This window comes from Eschrichtius robustus, chromosome 2, assembly GCF_028021215.1.
Source record: "Eschrichtius robustus isolate mEscRob2 chromosome 2, mEscRob2.pri, whole genome shotgun sequence".
Taxonomy (NCBI): Eukaryota; Metazoa; Chordata; class Mammalia; order Artiodactyla; family Eschrichtiidae; genus Eschrichtius; species Eschrichtius robustus.
Window position 1 is genome coordinate 130,616,463 of NC_090825.1, and position 18,298 is coordinate 130,634,760.

Below are 18,298 nucleotides of genomic sequence, written 5' to 3' on the forward strand. Positions count from 1 at the left end.
AAAATGGAGATAAGAACTTCTTCAGAGGTTTGTTATAAAAACTAAATGGTAGGGACTTCCCCGGCAGTCCAGTGGTTAAGACTCCATGCTCTCAGTGCAGGGGCACAGGTTCGATCCCTGGTCAGGGATCCCACATGCCACAAGGTGAGGCCAAAATAAAAAACTAAATGGTATAAAACGTTTGTTTAGCCTGGAGACAGACAAAAAGAAGGCAGTCAGTGAGTGGTAGCTGTTTGGATCAGAACCTTCGTGTTAAAAAAGGAGGCAGAACGGCGCGGCATAGTACATTGGCTTTGGAATCAAACCACCTGGGTTCAGGTGAAAGCTCCATCAGCTAGTGGCTGTGTGACCTTGGGAAAGTGACTTAACCTCTCTGGACTTCTTGTAAAGTCGCAATAGAATGATCCTTATTGCATAGTGTGGGTGTGAGCATGCTATTAATCAAAATGTGTTAAAAGCTTAGCTCAGCCCCTGGCATACTGTAAATAATCGATTATGATAGCTGTTAATGTCGGCATTGTGGTCGATGTGTATGGGCTGCAGTTGCAGGAAAACAGGCGTGGAAGGAGCTTTGAGGCCGGCAAGACGGAGGCCAAAGACCTTGGCTCCGGTCCCAGCTCTGGAATGAACTCTGAGTGAGACCTGGGACAGTTCACCTGCCCTTTCTGCTGAACCTTTACTTCCTCATTGAAAGGACACTAATAACCCCAAACTCACAGGGCTGTCTAGAGACACAGTGTGAACTGGCAGGCACCATTGTCCTGAGAGGGGCTGTCACTAATCCAGGAGGCACTAGTTCTCAGAGTGTGGTCCCCAGCCCAGCAGCACCAGCATCACCTGGGAACTTGTTATAAACGTAAATTCTCAGATCCCACGCAGACCTGCTGAGTCAGACATCCTAGGGGTGGGACCCAGCGGTCTGTGCTTTAGCAAGTTCTCCGGGTGATTCTGATGCTCACTCAAGACTGAAAATCGTGGCTGTAATCAGTAGGTAAGGTCTTGTACAGAGTGGATGCTCAGGCTGGGATGTGGAAAGATAGAGTAATGGGTAGGTTGGTTGGCAGGTTGGCCCACAGGTACCAACACCTTCACCCCACTTTCAAGGCTCTATATCATTGGGTCCACACTTGGCTGCCAGTTTCTGTTCCATCTCTTCCAACAGGGTTTTAGAGCAAGGCTGACCAATGACCAGGCTATGTGTGAATGAATGAATGAATGAATGTTTGTACTGGGCTGCATTGATCATGGAAAGAAAAGCACATGTGCCCAAGAGAGCAGAAATGTGAGTGCACTGCAGCTGGCTCTCAGCAGCCTCCACACGTGGCATCCAGCGGGTGTGGAGGGGATCGGAGGTGACCAGAGCAGGGGGCAGAGGCCTTGACCGCAAGCCCAGGGTGACCCCTTTGTCCTGCAAATAATACAAGTGCCAAGAGGGGTCTTTGTGGAAGACCATGATAGGGTCAGGACCAGGCTTTAGAAAGATCAAAGGTGCAGTCTCAGATCTGCCTAGTTCTGGGGGCCCCCACCCCAGATTCCACTCTGGGCTCTGCCACTTATGAGCTGAGGAGCCCTGGGGAAGGCACTGGACCTCGCTAGGCCTCGCTTTCCTCATGTGTAAGAGGCGTGCCAATACCTCCCTCACTGGGTAGTTGGGAGATTGCGCTATTTCAAATATGAGCCAAAACCTAACAGATCCTGCAACTTAACTGAATTCATTTATTAAAGAGAAAAAAAGCCCTAATGTAAGGCAACCACCCCCCATTTTTTGGCCAAGTTGACTATAAACACCTCAGGATATTGTTTTTCTTTTTTAAATTAATTAATTAATTTTTTTTTGGCTGCATTGGGTCTTCGTTGCTGCACACGAGCTTTCTCTAGTTGCAGCGATCAGGGGCTACTCTTCATTGGCGGCGCACAGGCTGCTCATTGCAGTGGCTTCTCTTGTTGCAGAGCACGGCCTCTAGGTGCACGGGCTTCAGTAGTTACAGCACGCAGGCTCAGTAGTTGTGGCTCATGGGCTCCAGAGCACAGGCTCAGTAGTTGTGGCACACTGGCTTAGTTGCTCCGAGGCATGTGGGATTCTCCCGGACCAGGGCTCGAACCTGTGTCCCTTGCATTGGCAGGCGGATTCTTAACCACTGCACCACCAGGGAAGCCCCAAGATATTGTTGAAACAGTCAAATATTCAATTTATTAATTTAGATACACATATGCTTAAAATTATATTATATAAAATCATATATTGACCTAGAAGTAAATTTAAATGGATTTTTAAAAGAAAAATAAAATTGGGTTTTTTCCTGCTCTTTTACCAACTGTACCCTATAACCAGTATAAGCATCTAAAATGAACATGAGTGGGATCCTTTCATGCTGGTGAGACTTCCTGAAACAGTATCTTGTTGTTCGAAACAAACTAATATGTTCAAAATCATATGCACTTCCAGAAGACATGGATCCAACGCCATTCCTTCTTTTCTGAAGGGAAATTGCGTGGCATATGTGTGGCGCCCTCCACCAGTAGCACCAGCCACCACGTGCCCAGGTAGCACCATTAGGATTGCTCAGAGTCCTCTGTGCTTCAGAATTACCTCATTCCAGCCTCATCACAACCCTAGGAGGGAGGCACAATAATACATCCCATATTGCAGGTGAGGAAACTGAGGCTTTCAGATTCATAAAGCTTGCTTAAGAGCCAGAACCGAGCTCATCCCGGCTACCCTATGTTCTTCCTAAGCTCACAGATAATGCAGGATAATTGGTGACGATTATTCTTTTAATTGCGTATTAATGGTGCAGCTCCCAAGCGCAACTGAACAGGGTTTGGACTTCATTGGGGTCCTCAGCCGAGCTGCCAGCCGCAAAAGCCATGGCTGACTGGTGTCTTCTCCCCTCCCTGGGCAGGTAGGGTGCCCATCCATTACTGATTGGTTTCCAGGCAGCCATGCCCTTGAGAGAGAGGTTTCGCCCCGCTGCTGCTCGCGGTCCCCTCAGCAGGACGGCCCCTTCGCCACGCACTCACTGGGGCCCACTGTGTCTTCCTGATGCTCATCACCACTCGCTTCTTTCCTCCTCAGTTTAGGAGGTAAGAGCGAGTAATTGTCTTTTATAGACACTGTAATGAAGCCTGTCATCACACAAAAGAAGTTTGCTAATAAAATAAATCAAAGCAGCAATTAAAATGGATGGGGAGCAAGCTTTTACAATTAGATATGTACTTGTCTAGTGGCATGGTGCTTCCAGGGAGAAGACTGATCCACAGGAGAAAACAGCACCAAGGAACGAGATGGCAGGGTGTGTTTGGAAACTCTTTATGGTGGAACAAGGCTCCCGGAGCAGACAGCTGCACCCCCCGCGGGGATGGAGACTAGGAAGGGCATGGAGGGGAGGGAGGGAAGAAAGCTGACAGCAGAGAGGGGCTGCAAGATGTCATCTCAGTGGCCTGTCTTTGTCCCCATCCATATATGATGGGGTCCCGGTCAAACACGGTTGCAGCTGCTGCCAGCTCTGTGAGGCTCTCCCCTTCTCTCCGCCACCAGCTGGGCTCTTCTCCTGCTGGTGTATCACTTGGGGGAGAGGAGAAGACCCTCGGGCAACCAAGCCCCGTGACTGTACCCCACCCGCCTGGCACTGTCGTTCTCCTGGTCAGTTGCAGGTTCTGCCACCAAGTAGTAGTTTGAAAAACTACATCATGTCTCTGAGCTTCACTTTATCCATTTGGGAAATCAGGCCATAGGATAAAAAATACCGTGGTGTTGGGCAAAAGGGCAAATACTGTATCATTTCAAGGTGGTGGTATTTCTCGTTCTTTCGCAAATAGAAATGACTGACGTTAATCAGGTTCGCTACGGCCAGGCATCAGGCTGAGTGCTCTTCACAGCTTGTCTCAGTCCCTCTCGGCAGCCTTGCAAGGTAGCAGTGACTGTCATCCCCAGGTCACACGGCTGCACTGGTGGCGTTGGGATCGGAAAACAGTGTCTGCCCATAATCCCCCGTGCTGTGGTTTTTGTGGGTCTTGGGTGGCTGCTGCCTCAGCTGTGAAGGGAGGGAGGTGGGGGGCCTGAAGGTACACAGGTAGGTGACAGGGGCCATGAGCTGAACCTGGAGTCCAGGACCGGATCTGCCCAGCTCCCCAGCCCACGGCAAGTCATGTTGTAATTGCACGCCTCCAGCTTCTGTCATGTCCCAGGATGGAGAGGCCCCTCCAGTCTTGGGATCCTGCCAGATAACCAGCGAACACCACGGGGGTGGTGCCTGCTATGTATGATGTGTTCTGGGGGGCCAGAGGGAGTTCTGAAGGGTTGAGTGTACCCTGAGCTGGGCCCCTCTCAGACTGCTCAGGTGCTCCCAGAGGACCCAGGGCTTGGCAGCAGCTTTTGCTGAACAGGTGTGCGTCTCTCTAAAGGCAGTTCGAGTTCTGACTCAGCCGTCAGTGAGTCATGTCCAGGGCAGGGAAGCCGTGGAGTAAACCCATCGTCCAAAGCCAGCACTCCTCCTGGGCTGCAGACATCCCAGGAATCTGAGGGCATTTTGGATGCTTCAAACCTCTGAGTAGATCAAGGTCACCCTGGTCCCTCAGGAACCTTCCGGCTGATGGCCAGCGTGGTCAGGGCCAAAGAAACCCGAGGTCACAGCACAGGGAAGGATTTGGAAATTGATAATCCGTCTGCATAAAGGAAGGTTCCCTGCCAAGCAGAGCCAGAGACACAGCCTCATTAGCTAATGCAAGTTTAATATGGAGTCGAGAGAGCTGGACACCGGCCTAGTCAGCTGCCCAGGAGACGTTCACAAATAGAGCAGGGTAAGGTGTCCTCCACCTGCTCAGTGCTGCTCTGCCTTCCAAAAGGTAAGGGCAGCCCAGCGGCAACCTGGGCAATATCCACCAGGCAAAAACATTGCTTCCACATCAGTCACTTTGTATAAAGGAAGAGTCATTGTTACAGGATGCTGGCGCCTGATCAATGTCTCCTGCTTTGAAAATAAACTTCTTGGCTTGGCCTTGACATTAATCTACCATCAGGAGCCCATTATCTGAAGACCAATGTTCTGTTCTATTGACTTGCTCGATTTTTTTTTTCTCCCCCAAGATCAGAATATAATTGCATTTCTCCAGGCAGCATTTCCACTAATTGCAGGCCCACGCATGCCTATCCCTTGTGGGAAGCCCAGGACAGAGTACATCTGGGGTGGGGAGGAGACAGTTGCTGGCAGGAAGTGATGGGGGACTGAGGCCCCTCAAGTGTGCAAGGAGCCCTTCTAGAGCCCCTGAATTAATCAAGTTACGGAGCCGAATCCCCAGTATCCTGTCAAGCAGTTCAAGGTGGAAAAGGCTCTTTTGCACGGAATCGGGGTTGTAGATATCTCCGCTCCTGCTCCTCACTCCACAAATGAGGGAATACAGTAATGAAATTAATAATAAATGTCCCAAATCCAGCTATGTCCCACCATCGCCACAGCCCCACAAACCCTAAGCCATGACTGCTTTGTATCTACAAAAGCCCCCGAGGCCTTCCCTCCCCCAATCCTGTACCCTACAGGCCCTCCTGCACTCCACAGAGTCATCTTTGTAAAAGAGAGGTGGATTGTGTTGTCTCCCTCACTGAAGACTTTCGGTGAAGACTCCTAGTTCTGCTGCAAGAGACCCTGAAGATTGTCCCACTCACCTCTATAACCTCCCCTCCCCTCACTCCTGCCTTTGCTCCCTCTGCTCCAGGCCTCTGCCTCCCTACCCCAGGGCCTTTGCACTCGCTCTTCTCTCCACCTGCCCTCTCACCCTTCAGATCTTTATTTTATTTTACCTTCTCATCATTTAAGTCTCACCTCAAATACTCCCTTCTAGGTGAGGCTTCCCCTGACAGGTGGGGGTAGCGCAGCATCCCATACCTCCATCCAGTTACCTTGCTCTGGCTTCCATAGATCACACATCACCATCTGAAAGTCCCTGTATTAGTTATCTACTGCCACAGGAAAACATAATCTTAAAGCCATAATAGACAGTTATTATCTCAAAGTTTGTGTGGGTCAGGGATTTGTGAGCAAGATAGTTCTGCCTGGGTCTTTCATGAGGTTATAGTCAGGGTATCAGCCAGGGCTGTGGTCATCTGAAGGCTTGACGGGGGCTGGAGGAGCCTTTTTAAAAAAAAAGAAAAATTATTTATTTATTTATTTACTTGACTCACCGGGTCTTAGTTGCAGCACATGGGATCTTTAGTTGCGGCATGCGAACTCTTAGTTGCAGCATGCATGCGGGATCTAGTTCCCCGACCAGGGATGGAACGCGGGCCCCCTGCATTGGGAGCGCAGAGTCTTAGCCACTGGACCACCAGGGAAGTCCCTGGAGGAGCCACTTCTAAGATGGCTCATTCACGTGGTGGGCAGGTTAGCACTATTAGCAGGAGGCTTCAGCTCCTCACCACCTGTACCTCTCCATGGGGCTGTTTGAGTGTCCTCACAACATGGCAGCTGGCTGCCCCAAAGCAAGTGATCCCAGGGAGCAAGGTGGGAGCCACAGTGTCCTTCATCATTTCTGTAGTATCCTGTTGGTTACACAGGTCAGTCCTCATGTGCTTCATTTGGGAGGGTGCAAATACCAGGAGGCAGGGATCATTGGGGGCATCTCGGAGTCTGGCCACCACACTCCGCCTCCATGAGAGCAGGGGCCTTGGCCAACTTATTCACTGCTGTATGTGCCTAGCAGCATGTGTGGCATGTAGCAGGTGCTCCATAAATATCAATCAAATGTATGAATCCATCATTTGTAGTATCTCACACTGCTGTGACTGGGTGCCAGGTCCTGTGCTAAGCACCTTACCTACAATACCGCATCCCCTGAGCCTGCCTCATTTAGTCCTTTACAGGTGAGGAAACTGAGCCTCAGAGAAGTTAGGTGCCTTGATCCAAGTCACAAAGCTGTATAGTGGCTGAGTCAGGATTTGAACCCAGGACTGCCAGAGGGAGTCTGTTTAGGCTGGGCCCCTCAGTGGGTTGACTGTACTTGTTAAGAGTTCCCACACTGTTGTCAGACCAGGGTTCCAACACAGGAGATCTCCGTGATACCGGTTGTGGAGGGAGACACAAGGAGAAGCATCAGCTCCCGCACCACAGGCAGCCTTGCCCGCCTCTACCCTGCAGAAGAGTCAGGGCAGGGAGGCAGGGGACTGCTCAGGGTGACCCAGCAAGATCTAGAAGGAAACAACAGCATTTAATGCCAGAGTCGGCAAATACACAGCCTGTGTGCCGCCTTGTCCCCTGTCATACCTGCGGACAGCACCACGAAGTGATCACCACAGTCTTTCCCACAGAGCCCCGCCTACCCCTCACAATTCTCACACTTGTCCAGAGGTCAGACCCTAGAGTCAGCCCAAGCTGGCTCTGAATTCTGGCTCCACCATGTACCAACCCTGTGACCTTAGAGAAGTTTCTTAGCTTCTCGGAGCCTCGGTTTCTTCATCTGTAAAATGGAGCTCCGTTCCTACCTACTTGATGGGTTTTCTGACGAGGCTTCCGTGCAGCTGTGCATGCGAAGCCCATAGCGTAGTGTTTGGCCATGAGTAAGCACTCGATGCCGTGAGCTGTTTTTACTGCTGTTGTCACTGCTGTCTTTTCCTACATCCCTAGTTCTGTGAATGGGGGCTTTAGTACACAGTCCATGCTGATGCTTCCGATGAATGCACGAAGGAACGCTGGCCTTTGAGGAGGCCGTGAATTGGAGGCAGAAATATCATCTTCTCTCACTTCTCACCCTGCAGGTGTGGATGTGTGGAGGCCGCATGGAGGACATTCCCTGCTCCAGGGTGGGCCATATCTACAGGAAGTACGTGCCCTACAAGGTCCCCGCCGGAGTCAGCCTGGCCCGGGTAAGGTGGTGGCTTTCCTAGGGGGTGAGAGGTTGGCCTACGACCATTGGCGGAGCAGAGACACCCCGTGCCCTAGGCCTAGTGGTCCCTAGGAGTGAGGATGTGCCTCTCCCCCCACCCTCCAGGTGAAATCCAGTTTAAAAGAACTTACTTATGCGAATTCCCTGGCGGTCCAGTGGTTGGGACTCCGCACTTGGCAATGCTGAGGGTATGGGTTCTAAGCCCTGGTCGGGGAACTAAGATCCCACAAGCCTTGCAGTGTGGCAAACATAAATAAAAATAGAAGAACTTACTTAAAGCCCTGCTTAATCACTTATTAGCTCTGTGACCTTGGGAGGGTTGCTGTAAGGCTCTGTTTAGTCCTTTGCTTCAAGGAAGCTCATTTTTTCCAACTCTTAGCATGGCCGGGAGAATTAAGGAGATAATGCAGTTCCCCAAAGTGTGACCAATGCGGTGATTTTAGGTGGTCGACATAGGAACATTTTTATTTCCATGTGTTGAAATTAATGTAGATTAGAAATTAATGTGGATTAGTGTAGCAAATTCATGATTTCACAGACATTATTACTTAGGATAAAGCTAAAGTAGGTACAAAGTTAGACTAGGGGTGATTTAAAGAAACATGTTGGGTAAAATTTAATACAGGTGGAGTGGTGTGTTTGGGAAAGACTGAGATGGCACTTAAAAGCTCCTGGCACAGCAGTGGTTAATAAATGTTAGCGTCTTTCTCTTCTCCTCACCCCCTCTCCACTTTCATGCCAAAAATTCTGTGTCAAACTGTTTTAGTACCTTAAAATGGTTTGTATCAATCATTGGTCGAATTAAAGTGGCACTATCTACAAACGGAAATGTAAGCCAGAAGTTTTTGTTTTGTATTATTAATATTTCACTAAACCTTAATAACAAAATTTTAAAATCTTAAGGGTCTTGAAAAAAATCAAGGTGACCCCAAAAGAACAACGAAGAGGTGGGAGGGTCCCCAGAGGGTAAAGAGAGCCTCAGGGAGGTTTGGTGGGATCTGGAAAGGTCACCACACAGATATGCCTGTTGGAGAGCCCCCACCTCAACCCGTGAAGACCCCTCCCGACAGCGCCCCTCCCCCCCCCCGCCACCGCCGCGAGCCTGTTTGGCTTCAGTCCACACAGCCTCCTTCTGCCCAGGCCACTGCCTCCCCCTCCCCCATCACCTGACAATCAACGACGTGCAGAATTGTAGCCTCTGGGTCTCGGAAGGGCCCTTGTCCTGCGACTTACAAGAAAGACCAAGAGGCTCAGCGAGGCAGCTGTCTCCCCGGGCTCCATCCAAGGGTGGGATGCTGGGCTCTGGAGGCGGCCGGGGCTGCTATGGGGACCGGCCTTGCTATGGGGACCGGCGTTGAGGAAAAAGAGAACCAGCAATGCCCTCTAGTGGTCGAAGATTCCAACGACAGCCATCCGCGCTTGGGACAGCCGTCTCTCACGCGGGGTGCGGGGTCTAGTTCAGCAGGAGAGGCAGGAATCACGTTTCATCTGAAATACCGTTGGCAACCCCAGAGGAAGGAGCCAGGCGGGAAAACCGCGGAGTCGCTCAGTAAGCCCAAGACTGCGACTCTTCCAACTACTAGGGACTGTGGGACCATTAGGACACCTCTGACCCCTGAGCAGGACCACTCCCAAAAGCATCCTTTCCCTATCCAGAGCTGTCATGTATTGATATAAGACTCGCCCAGTAAAGACACACCACCACCTCCTGTTTATAGATCCATAGATGAACTGTAGTAACACATTAAAAACTTCCTGAGCCAGGCATTGTGCAAAGCATCTTACATACTTATCTCACTTAGTTCTCACTTTTTTTTTTTTTTTTTTTTTTTTTACTCTGAGTTAACAGAATCATGTTCTTTTTTTGTTGCGGAGCATGGGCTCTAGAGCGTGGGCTCAGTAGTTGTGGCGCACGGGCTCAGTTGCTCCGCGGCATGTGGGATCTTCCTGGACCAGGGATCGAACCCGTGTCCCCTGCATTGGCAGGCGGATTCTTAACCACTGCGCCACCAGGGAAGTCCCCTCACTTTTTTTTAATACTCATTTTAGAGATGAGGACAGTGAAATGTAGAGACACAAAGAAACTAGAGGCAGAATTCAAACCCACTTAGGTCTGACCAGTGCCTGGCACAGAGTGGCTGTCCTTTAAATAGCGACTGCTATTGTTATTAGCAGTATTAGTGTCAGCACCAATATTAGCAAGACTGGAAAGTTAATTTCAATGTCTTAGCTGAATTCTGTGTTTTCACATTTTAACTCCTTTTTTCACCTGTCAGTACTGAATCAGTCTCCTGTTGACTTTAAACCAGTTAATTCTGAGCAGTGCCCATGTAGGTTGGTAGGACCACAGGTGCCTGAATCAAGCTCTCCTAACTTTTTATTACAGTATCTAACTACCCTCTCTTAGTTGCAGATCATATTTTACATGTTTGTTCAGTGTTTTAACAACCAGATCCTTCTAGAGTATTGTCTCCTAGAACATCGTATTGATAGATTTGAGGAGAGGTATCCTAAAAGCCCCAAGAGAGCCAGCTAAAGAGGGAAACCAAAGTCTTACTAAAGGTGTACAGATTCCAGAAGGACAAATAGCCAGGGAGCAGTGGAGTAGCAATTCAGGAAGGATGAACTGGCCACCAGCTTGCCTGCCTCAAGAAGAAGTAGCCAGTCTTAATTTATTTACTAAATGTGCTAAGATCCTTCTCGTCTGTGCCTCTGGGCAAGGGGTATTTGGGAAGGCAGTAACAGAAACCCACTCAAACTTGGCAAAACAAAAGTTGATTTTTGTGTGGAGACTTATTCCAAGATTCTGGACAATTCTCTGTGATCCAAACTCAAGAAAAGCAGGGGGGCCTCAAACAGGACTTGGACCCAGAACTAGGAAGGTGTTAGGAGTAGGGATAAGAGGAGCACACCGCCTGCTAAAATCCGAGAGTCCTTTTCATGACTCTAGCAAGGGGAGAGGTAATAGAAATAAACGTAAAGTTTACTTTACGTTTAAAGTAAACGTCCCTTACTTTGGCCCAGTAACTGTACAAAAGTTCAAGATCTGGGAGAAATGACTTACTAAGCCATGTCTGGAAAATGCAATATTCATTAAAATAGTAATTTAAGTATCATTTAAAATTAGAATATTATTTGATTTGATCCTTTAAAAAGAATCCTGGTGAATTTCAACACCTTTCCTTGGTCAGATTGGCCATCCTTGCCTGTGGTTGGAGAAGAAACCACGGTGGTCTCTCATCGTCCCTGTGGCTTGAGCAAATCAGACAGTGAGCCAGAGGACCTGGGTGGCAGGGCAGGAAAAGGAGACTCTTCAGATGCGCCGGCCCACTTAGGCCTTCAGCTTCCTCTGGGCACAGTTTTAAATTAAACCCAGCCTCTGCTGTGCAGGGGCCTGGGGGGGATAACAATGTTCCTGAACTGACTTCTGACCCACTGTTGACCTCTTCAGCACTCAGAAAAAATGAGACAGCGGCAAGGAAATTTTGTAGTTTCCCAGTCCCAAACTCAGAGCCAGCAAAAGTGAGGAGTTGGTGGATTTGGGCTTCGATACCAGGGCCTTCCTCCTGTGAGCTTCCTTCCTCCTTACTCAGGAGTTGGCAAACTATTTTTGTGTGACCTGTAAGCTAAGAATGGTTTTTACATTTTTAAATAGCTGAGGGGGGAAAAAATCAAAAGAATAATAATATTTTGTGACACATGAAAAAATCAAACTTCAGTGTCCATAAATTTTGACACCCACACCCATTGACTTACGTAGTGTCTAGGGCTGCTTTATAGCTACATCAGAGTTAAGACCACATGGTCTGCAAAGCCTAAAATATTTACTGTCTCGCCCTGTACAGAAAACATTTGCCAACTGCAGCCTTACCTTCTGCTTCTAGGGCAGTCATTTACACTAAGGTGTGAGTGATTGATAACAGCCTAAAGTGCTAACTCGCTTTTACCCTTCAGAAGGAAATCTGGATTGCAGTAGGGGAAAAATGATATGATAAAGCCTAGAGAATTAAAGCGGGGGAGGTATCCTGGCAACAGCCTGGGGTTGGAGGAAGATGTTGGGAGCAGGGAATTTCCCCTGAACCCTGATGCTTTGCTCTTCCAAGAAAAGTAAGAGGTTCTCAGCAGATGGGATCTACACTGCAGGTGGAGTGAGGGATTTTCATCACAGTTACACAGAAGAATTCACTTTTCCTCTCTCTCCAAGTCTACTCACAAACAGGATGTTTCCTCACCTGCTGCTGCCTCTACTTGCCAGTAATATGGTTGTCATTTTTTATTGATTATCTTTGTGTTTTGTAATCAAAGTAGCAGCAACCTTAACACCTCAAAGGATTGTTAAAAATTCCAGCTGCTGAGGGAATTTTACCTTCTGGTTGCAAATTATAATTCGTTTTTACCAGGCAACTTGGGCAGCACTTTTAGTTGAATGTGACAAAACTCAACTCAAATTGGGTTAAGCAGAAAGGGAATTTACTGACTCATGTAAATGGAAAGCTCTGAGGTAGTTCTGGCTTCAGACATGGCTGGATTCAGGAACCAAAAGAAGCAATGTGTTCCTGGCTCTAACCCTCAGCTCTGCCTCATTCTGGGTTGACTTCAACCTTGGACAGGCTTTCCAAATGGCCCAGCAGCTCTCGGCATCTTCCCCACCAGATCTTACCCAGCAGTTCTTCCCCATAGTTAACGGGAAAAAAAAAAAAAAAAAATCCGGGACTGATGCCTCTTGATTCTGATTGGCTTGGCCCAGGTCACATGCCCACTGCTGACCAATCCCTATGTCTGAGCTATCTATATTCCCATTGGCCAGGCTAGGTCACATGCCTTTCCTTCAGCCACAGGAGATAATAGGCAGGGGTGGGTCCCCAAAGGAAAATCAGTGGGAGGCGATCTGTAGAAAAAGAGGGGATGCAAGATTGGCAAGAAAACCAGCAGCAGTGTATTATTCAACCGTAAGTTGTAGAGTCCTGAAAATATGCATAAATAATAAATAGAAATATAGAAGACTTAAAAACACGGTGGGGCTCTGGTCCTTGATGCAGCATAAAATAAGAAAGGTTGACCTCCACCTCCAGGACCCTTTGCACCCACTTTTCTCCGCCCTTCGGAGAGCCTGACCCTTGCACCTGCCTATCCCTTCCAGAACCTGAAGCGAGTGGCAGAGGTGTGGATGGACGAGTACGCGGAGCACATTTACCAGCGCCGGCCCGAGTACCGCCACCTCTCCGCTGGAGATGTAACTGCCCAGAAAAAGCTCCGCAGCTCCCTTAACTGCAAGAGTTTCAAGTGGTTTATGACCAAGATCGCCTGGGACCTGCCCAAATTCTACCCACCTGTGGAGCCCCCGGCCGCAGCGTGGGGTGAGGTGAGTCTGAAGGGCCAGGCAAGCCACAGAATTGGGGCCCGGCACAAAATGCACGTGCGGACCCCAGGTCCAAAGGTCAGAGAAAAAAGTGCCAGTAACACAGCATTGGAAATCAACTATATTTCAGTAAAAAAATTTAAAAAAAAAAAACAAAAACTTATCGTCATCTAAAAAGTGCCAGTAGAGGTATAAAATATAAAACTTTTTACTTTCTTTCGGTGGTCTCTCTTAGCCTTGTGGTGGTGTTTTTGTTTGTTTGCTATTGAATGTTATAAGTAGAGAAAAATTAAAACTTTAAATTATTAGTGTGAATTTTACCATTCATCTTTATATTCTGCAGTGCCAGTTTTAAAGGCAGTGAGAGCATTTAACTCGTGTACAGTTGGTGAAATTTCACAGTCTGTATTTCAGGCCTTGTCCATGCATTTGTATTTTTTACCAGAGCAATGGAAACACTGCACAAAACTAACTCAGCTGTTTTTATTTCACTTCTTGATAATGTACACGTCCTATCAACAGTCTCTACCTTGGGCTTACTGATGAATGAGAAAGAACTGAAGGGAAAGGAACTGTGGGTTGCCCCCTCCTTCCCTTTGCTTCTGTGCTGTTATCTGCTGCTGAAGTCGTTGGCTCATCCAGGGAAGCATCACAGAAAGGACATGATAGGGCTCCCCAGTCCCTCCTGTGTCTTTGACCAGCGTTCCTCTTTGTGCAGCTGAAGCCAGTTCTGATTGGCTCCCAGAAGCTTCAGGCCGAGAAACCCCAAGCTTGGCCCAACCCAGCAGAAAGTAAACACCTCTTTCCCAGTAGTAGAGCCAGCAAAGGTCCAGGATTGAAGTCTTATCCTTGGATCCTGCACCAATCACTGTGGCCATTGGAAGAGGGGGGAAGCAAGGGTAGGATGGATGCCCTGGCCACGGGATGGGCCAGGAGCCGTGGCCCCGTGGAAAATCAGGGCATTTTTACCAGAGGAGGAGAGACATGCGCTGGGCCGGCAGAAACATCAGATGTTACTTGTTCACACAGCAACTTAGAGGGACCGTTCCCAACTAAGCCATCTGCCTAGCCCCGCCCGACACCAGCACGAGTTTTCTAGACAAGGTGTCATCTTGATTTCCCTCATGAAGCTCTTCATTTCTTTGCCGCTTTATTGGCTTTCTCCCCCGTGTTAGTTCAGGTCCTCCGAGGAGCAGACACCAAGATGGGACTAGACGTGCAAGAGACTTACTGGGGCAACGCCTGAGGAAAGAATTGAGCAGGGAGGCAGGGAGAGCCGTCAGACCGTGATGCTGGGGAAGAAGGGTCCCAGCCTGCAGTGAGGCTCTAAGGAAGTCTGGCCGTGTTAACAGGCAGTCTTCCGGCCAAATCACCTGCCAGAGGAGCGCGCATCTCCCCGGGGGTGGGCCTGCCTCCATCAAACGCTGGCTGGGGGCGGCGCCGGGGAGCGTGGCCTCCTCTCGGACACAGTGGTGGATGCAGAACACGGCAGCTGGGTGGTCAGACCCCTGCAGCCGGACATTGGAGTTGGCCTTTTCTGAGCCCCGACACCCCCTACCCCTCAGTCGAACGAGGAGCCATGTCTGTGAAGTAGGAGCTGCACGATGTGATGCCAGCACCTGGCACGGTGGCTTGCCTGCTGTCCGTGCTGGCTGGCCAAGCTCCCACGGTGTTCCTCCCCGCACGCCACCCCCACCTTAGTGAGACCACTGTTCCTCTTGGGAGCCTCCTATTCACCCGCCCTGAAAGGCGGAGCCTCCAAGGCCCTACGGCAAAGGCCCTACACCTTTTCTAGAGTGGTTTTCAAGGCATAGTCTCTAGATCACCTGGAATGAGGGAAAAATTTGATCCCTGGACCTGTTGGGTCAGATTCTCTGGGAGAGGAGCCGGGGAGTCCTCCTTTTAACAGCCCCTCCCCTCCAGGCTCCCGCCACCACCCCAGGACTCTGCCTGCTCTAGGACAAAGCAGGGTTTAGCAGAGCGGCTCTCTGTGTTCCTTTATTGAGAGGCTCAAGGCCCACCCACCAACCCAGGGCAAGCTTTATTAGGACAATTCAGCACTCAGCCCATGTGATGCCTCTGCCTTGGTTCCCTCCCCCCACCCCAGCAGGGGCCCAGGCAGGTATCTCGAGGTGGCTCACTGGTCCACTCTTTGCTTCGTTCTTGTCCAGATCCGCAATGTGGGCACAGGGCTGTGTGCAGACACGAAGCATGGGGCCCTGGGCTCCCCACTGAGGCTGGAGAGCTGCGTCCGGGGCCGAGGGGAGGCCGCCTGGAACAACATGCAGGTAAGGGCCGCTCCTCAGGACCAGTAGTCGGGCTCTCTGTGCCATCGCGGCCTGCAATACTCACATGGTCAGGACTGGCAGGGAGAGGCCATGGGTCAACGACGAGTCTCGGGACTTCCCTGGTGGCGCAGTGGTTAAGAATCCACCTGCCAGTGCAGGGGACATGGGTTCGAGCCCTGCTCCAGGAAGATCCCACATGCCGCAGAGCAACTAAGCCCATGCGCCACAACTACTGAGCCTGTGTGCCACAACTACTGAAGCCCGCGTGCCACAGCTACTGAAGCCCGTGCACCCTAGAGCCTGTGCTCTGCAACAAGAGAAGCCACCACAGTGAGAAGCCCACGCACCGCAACGAAGAGTAGTCTCCACTCGCCGCAACTAGAGAAAGCCCACGCGCAGCAAAGAGACCCAACGCAGCCAAAAATTTTTTAAAAAGACTCCATGCTTCCAATTCAGGGGGCTCAGGTTCGATCCCTGGTCGGGGAGCTAAGATCTCACATAGCACAGCCAAAAAAAAAACAAATGATGAGTCACAGGTCAGCCCAGGGTACGCATTATAAGAGCCTCCTGAACACCTTGGAAAGAGGAACCCTGCACATCAGTCTGGACTATTGGTTACAAATGACAGACACCCAGCCCAAGTGGCCATCAACAGAAAGAAGGAGTTACTGGCTTGTGTCACTGAAAAGTCTAGATGATGTCATCAGGATCTCTCTAGGGTCTCAGCTCTGCTTCCCTCTCTGTTGGCTCCATTCTTAACCTGGCTGTCTTCCCATGTGGTGGCAGATGTGACCACCAGCAGCATAGGCTGCCAGCCACCCAGTGGAAAGGCATGTCCTTTCCAAGAGTTCTGGAGAAGTCCTGGGGCTCTCACACGTTGGGTGTCCTGAGCCAGTGATGATGGGGGTGTGATACAGCCCTCTTACTGACCTGGGCCAGGAGTAATGCCTGTTCTCACCAGCCCGAGTGGAAAACACCCTGGTTCTATCAAAGAAATTGACATTGTAGTTGAAAATATTCCCACAAAGAAAATTACAGGCTCAGATAGAGTTCCTGGTGAAACCTCTCAAATGCTTAAAGAAGATAAGTTACTGATTCTACAGAAACTCTTCCAGAAAAGGAGGGACTACGTCCCACCTTATTTTATGAGGCCAGCATTACCTTAATAGCAAAACCAGACTAAAACATTATAAGAAAACCACAGAGCAATACCCCTCATGAACATGATGCAAAAGTTCTAAACAAAAGTTTAGAAAATTATATCCAACAATATATGAAAAGGGTAATACATCATGGCTCAGTGTAATTTATCCCAGGAATGAATGGTTGGTTTAACATTAGAAAATTAATCAATATGATTCACCGTTAACAAAATGAGAAAACCATATGATCACCTCAGCACACCCAGAAAAACCATTTGACAAAATCTAACATCCATTTCTAATAAAAACTCTCAGCAAACCAGGACTAGAAAGGAACTTCCTCAACTTGATAAAGGGCATCTGTAAAAATTCTACAGCTAACATCATACTTCATGGTAAAAATCTGAATGCTTTCCCACTAAGATCAGGAACAGGACAGGGACTCCAACCTTATCATTTCTATTTGACACTGTTCTGGAGGTTCTAACCTGTGGCAAGAAAAAAATAATTTCATCCAGGTGGGAAATAAAGAACAAAAACTGACTTTATTTGCAGAGTATGTGATCATCTATGTAGAAAATTCAATAACATCTACAGAGAAGCTACCAGAACTAATAGCTGAGTTTAGCAAAGTTGCATGATACAAAAGTCAGTTGTTTCTCTATATACTAATAATGAAGAATCAGAAGTTAAAATTAAGAACAAGCATTTACAATGACAAAAAATATGAAATACTCAGGTGTGAAACTGACAAAAGATGTGAAAAACCTGTGTACTGAAAACTACAAAACATTGCTGATAGAAACTAAAGAAGTTCTAAATAAATGAAGATACATACCATGTTCATAGGTTGGTAGACTCAATAATTGGTATCAATTCTATCCAAAGAAATATATAAATTCAACAGAATCCTAACATTCTAGTAGGCTTTTTTGTAAAAATTGAAAAACTGATTCTAAAATTCATATGGAAAATGGACAGGACCTAGAATAGCCAAAACAAAATTTCAAAAGAAGTACAAAGTTAAAGACTAACACTACCTGATTTCAAGATATATCAAAATGTCAGTAATTAAAGGTGTCATATTGACATAAAGAAAGATAAATGGAACAGAATAGAGAGTCCAAAAATAGACCCACACGTATGTGGACAGCCAACTTTTGCAGATGTTCAAAGGAAATTTAGTGCACAAAATATAATCTTTTCAACAAGTGGTGCATATCCATATGCAAAAAAAATTTTTCAATAAATACCTTAGACTATATACAAAAATTAACTCAAAATGGAGCATTGACCTAAACATAAAACCTAAAACAAAATATTTTAGAAGAAAACATAGGCACAACTGTTTGTGACCTTGGTAACCCAAGCCATGATTTCTTAGATACAACACCAAAAGACAATTCATAAAAGAAAAAAATTGATAAATTGGACTTCTTCAAAATGAAAAACTTCTGTTCTTTAAAAGATACTGTTGAGAAAATAGAAAAGCAAGCCACAGACAGGGAGAAAATGTTTACAAAGCATATATCTGATAAAGAACTTATATTTAGAGTATAAAATTTCTCAAAACTTAATAAGAAAATAAGCAATGCAATTTAAAAATGGGCAAAAGGTATGTACAGACATTTTTA

General features: G+C 48.1%; 1 protein-coding gene across 4 annotated transcripts in view; it reads left to right on the top strand.

Moving 5' to 3' along the window:
• The window catches only part of GALNT10 (polypeptide N-acetylgalactosaminyltransferase 10), a 335,391-nt gene that overhangs the window by 313,085 nt on the left and 4,008 nt on the right, over positions 1 to 18,298 (top strand). For all 4 annotated transcript variants that reach the window (XM_068536263.1, XM_068536262.1, XM_068536260.1 and 1 more), the window contains 3 exons: positions 7,748 to 7,855; positions 13,016 to 13,237; positions 15,406 to 15,522. In XM_068536263.1, coding sequence (XP_068392364.1) covers positions 7,748 to 7,855; positions 13,016 to 13,237; positions 15,406 to 15,522 — 447 coding nt within the window. The remainder of the gene's footprint in view (positions 1 to 7,747; positions 7,856 to 13,015; positions 13,238 to 15,405; positions 15,523 to 18,298) is intronic.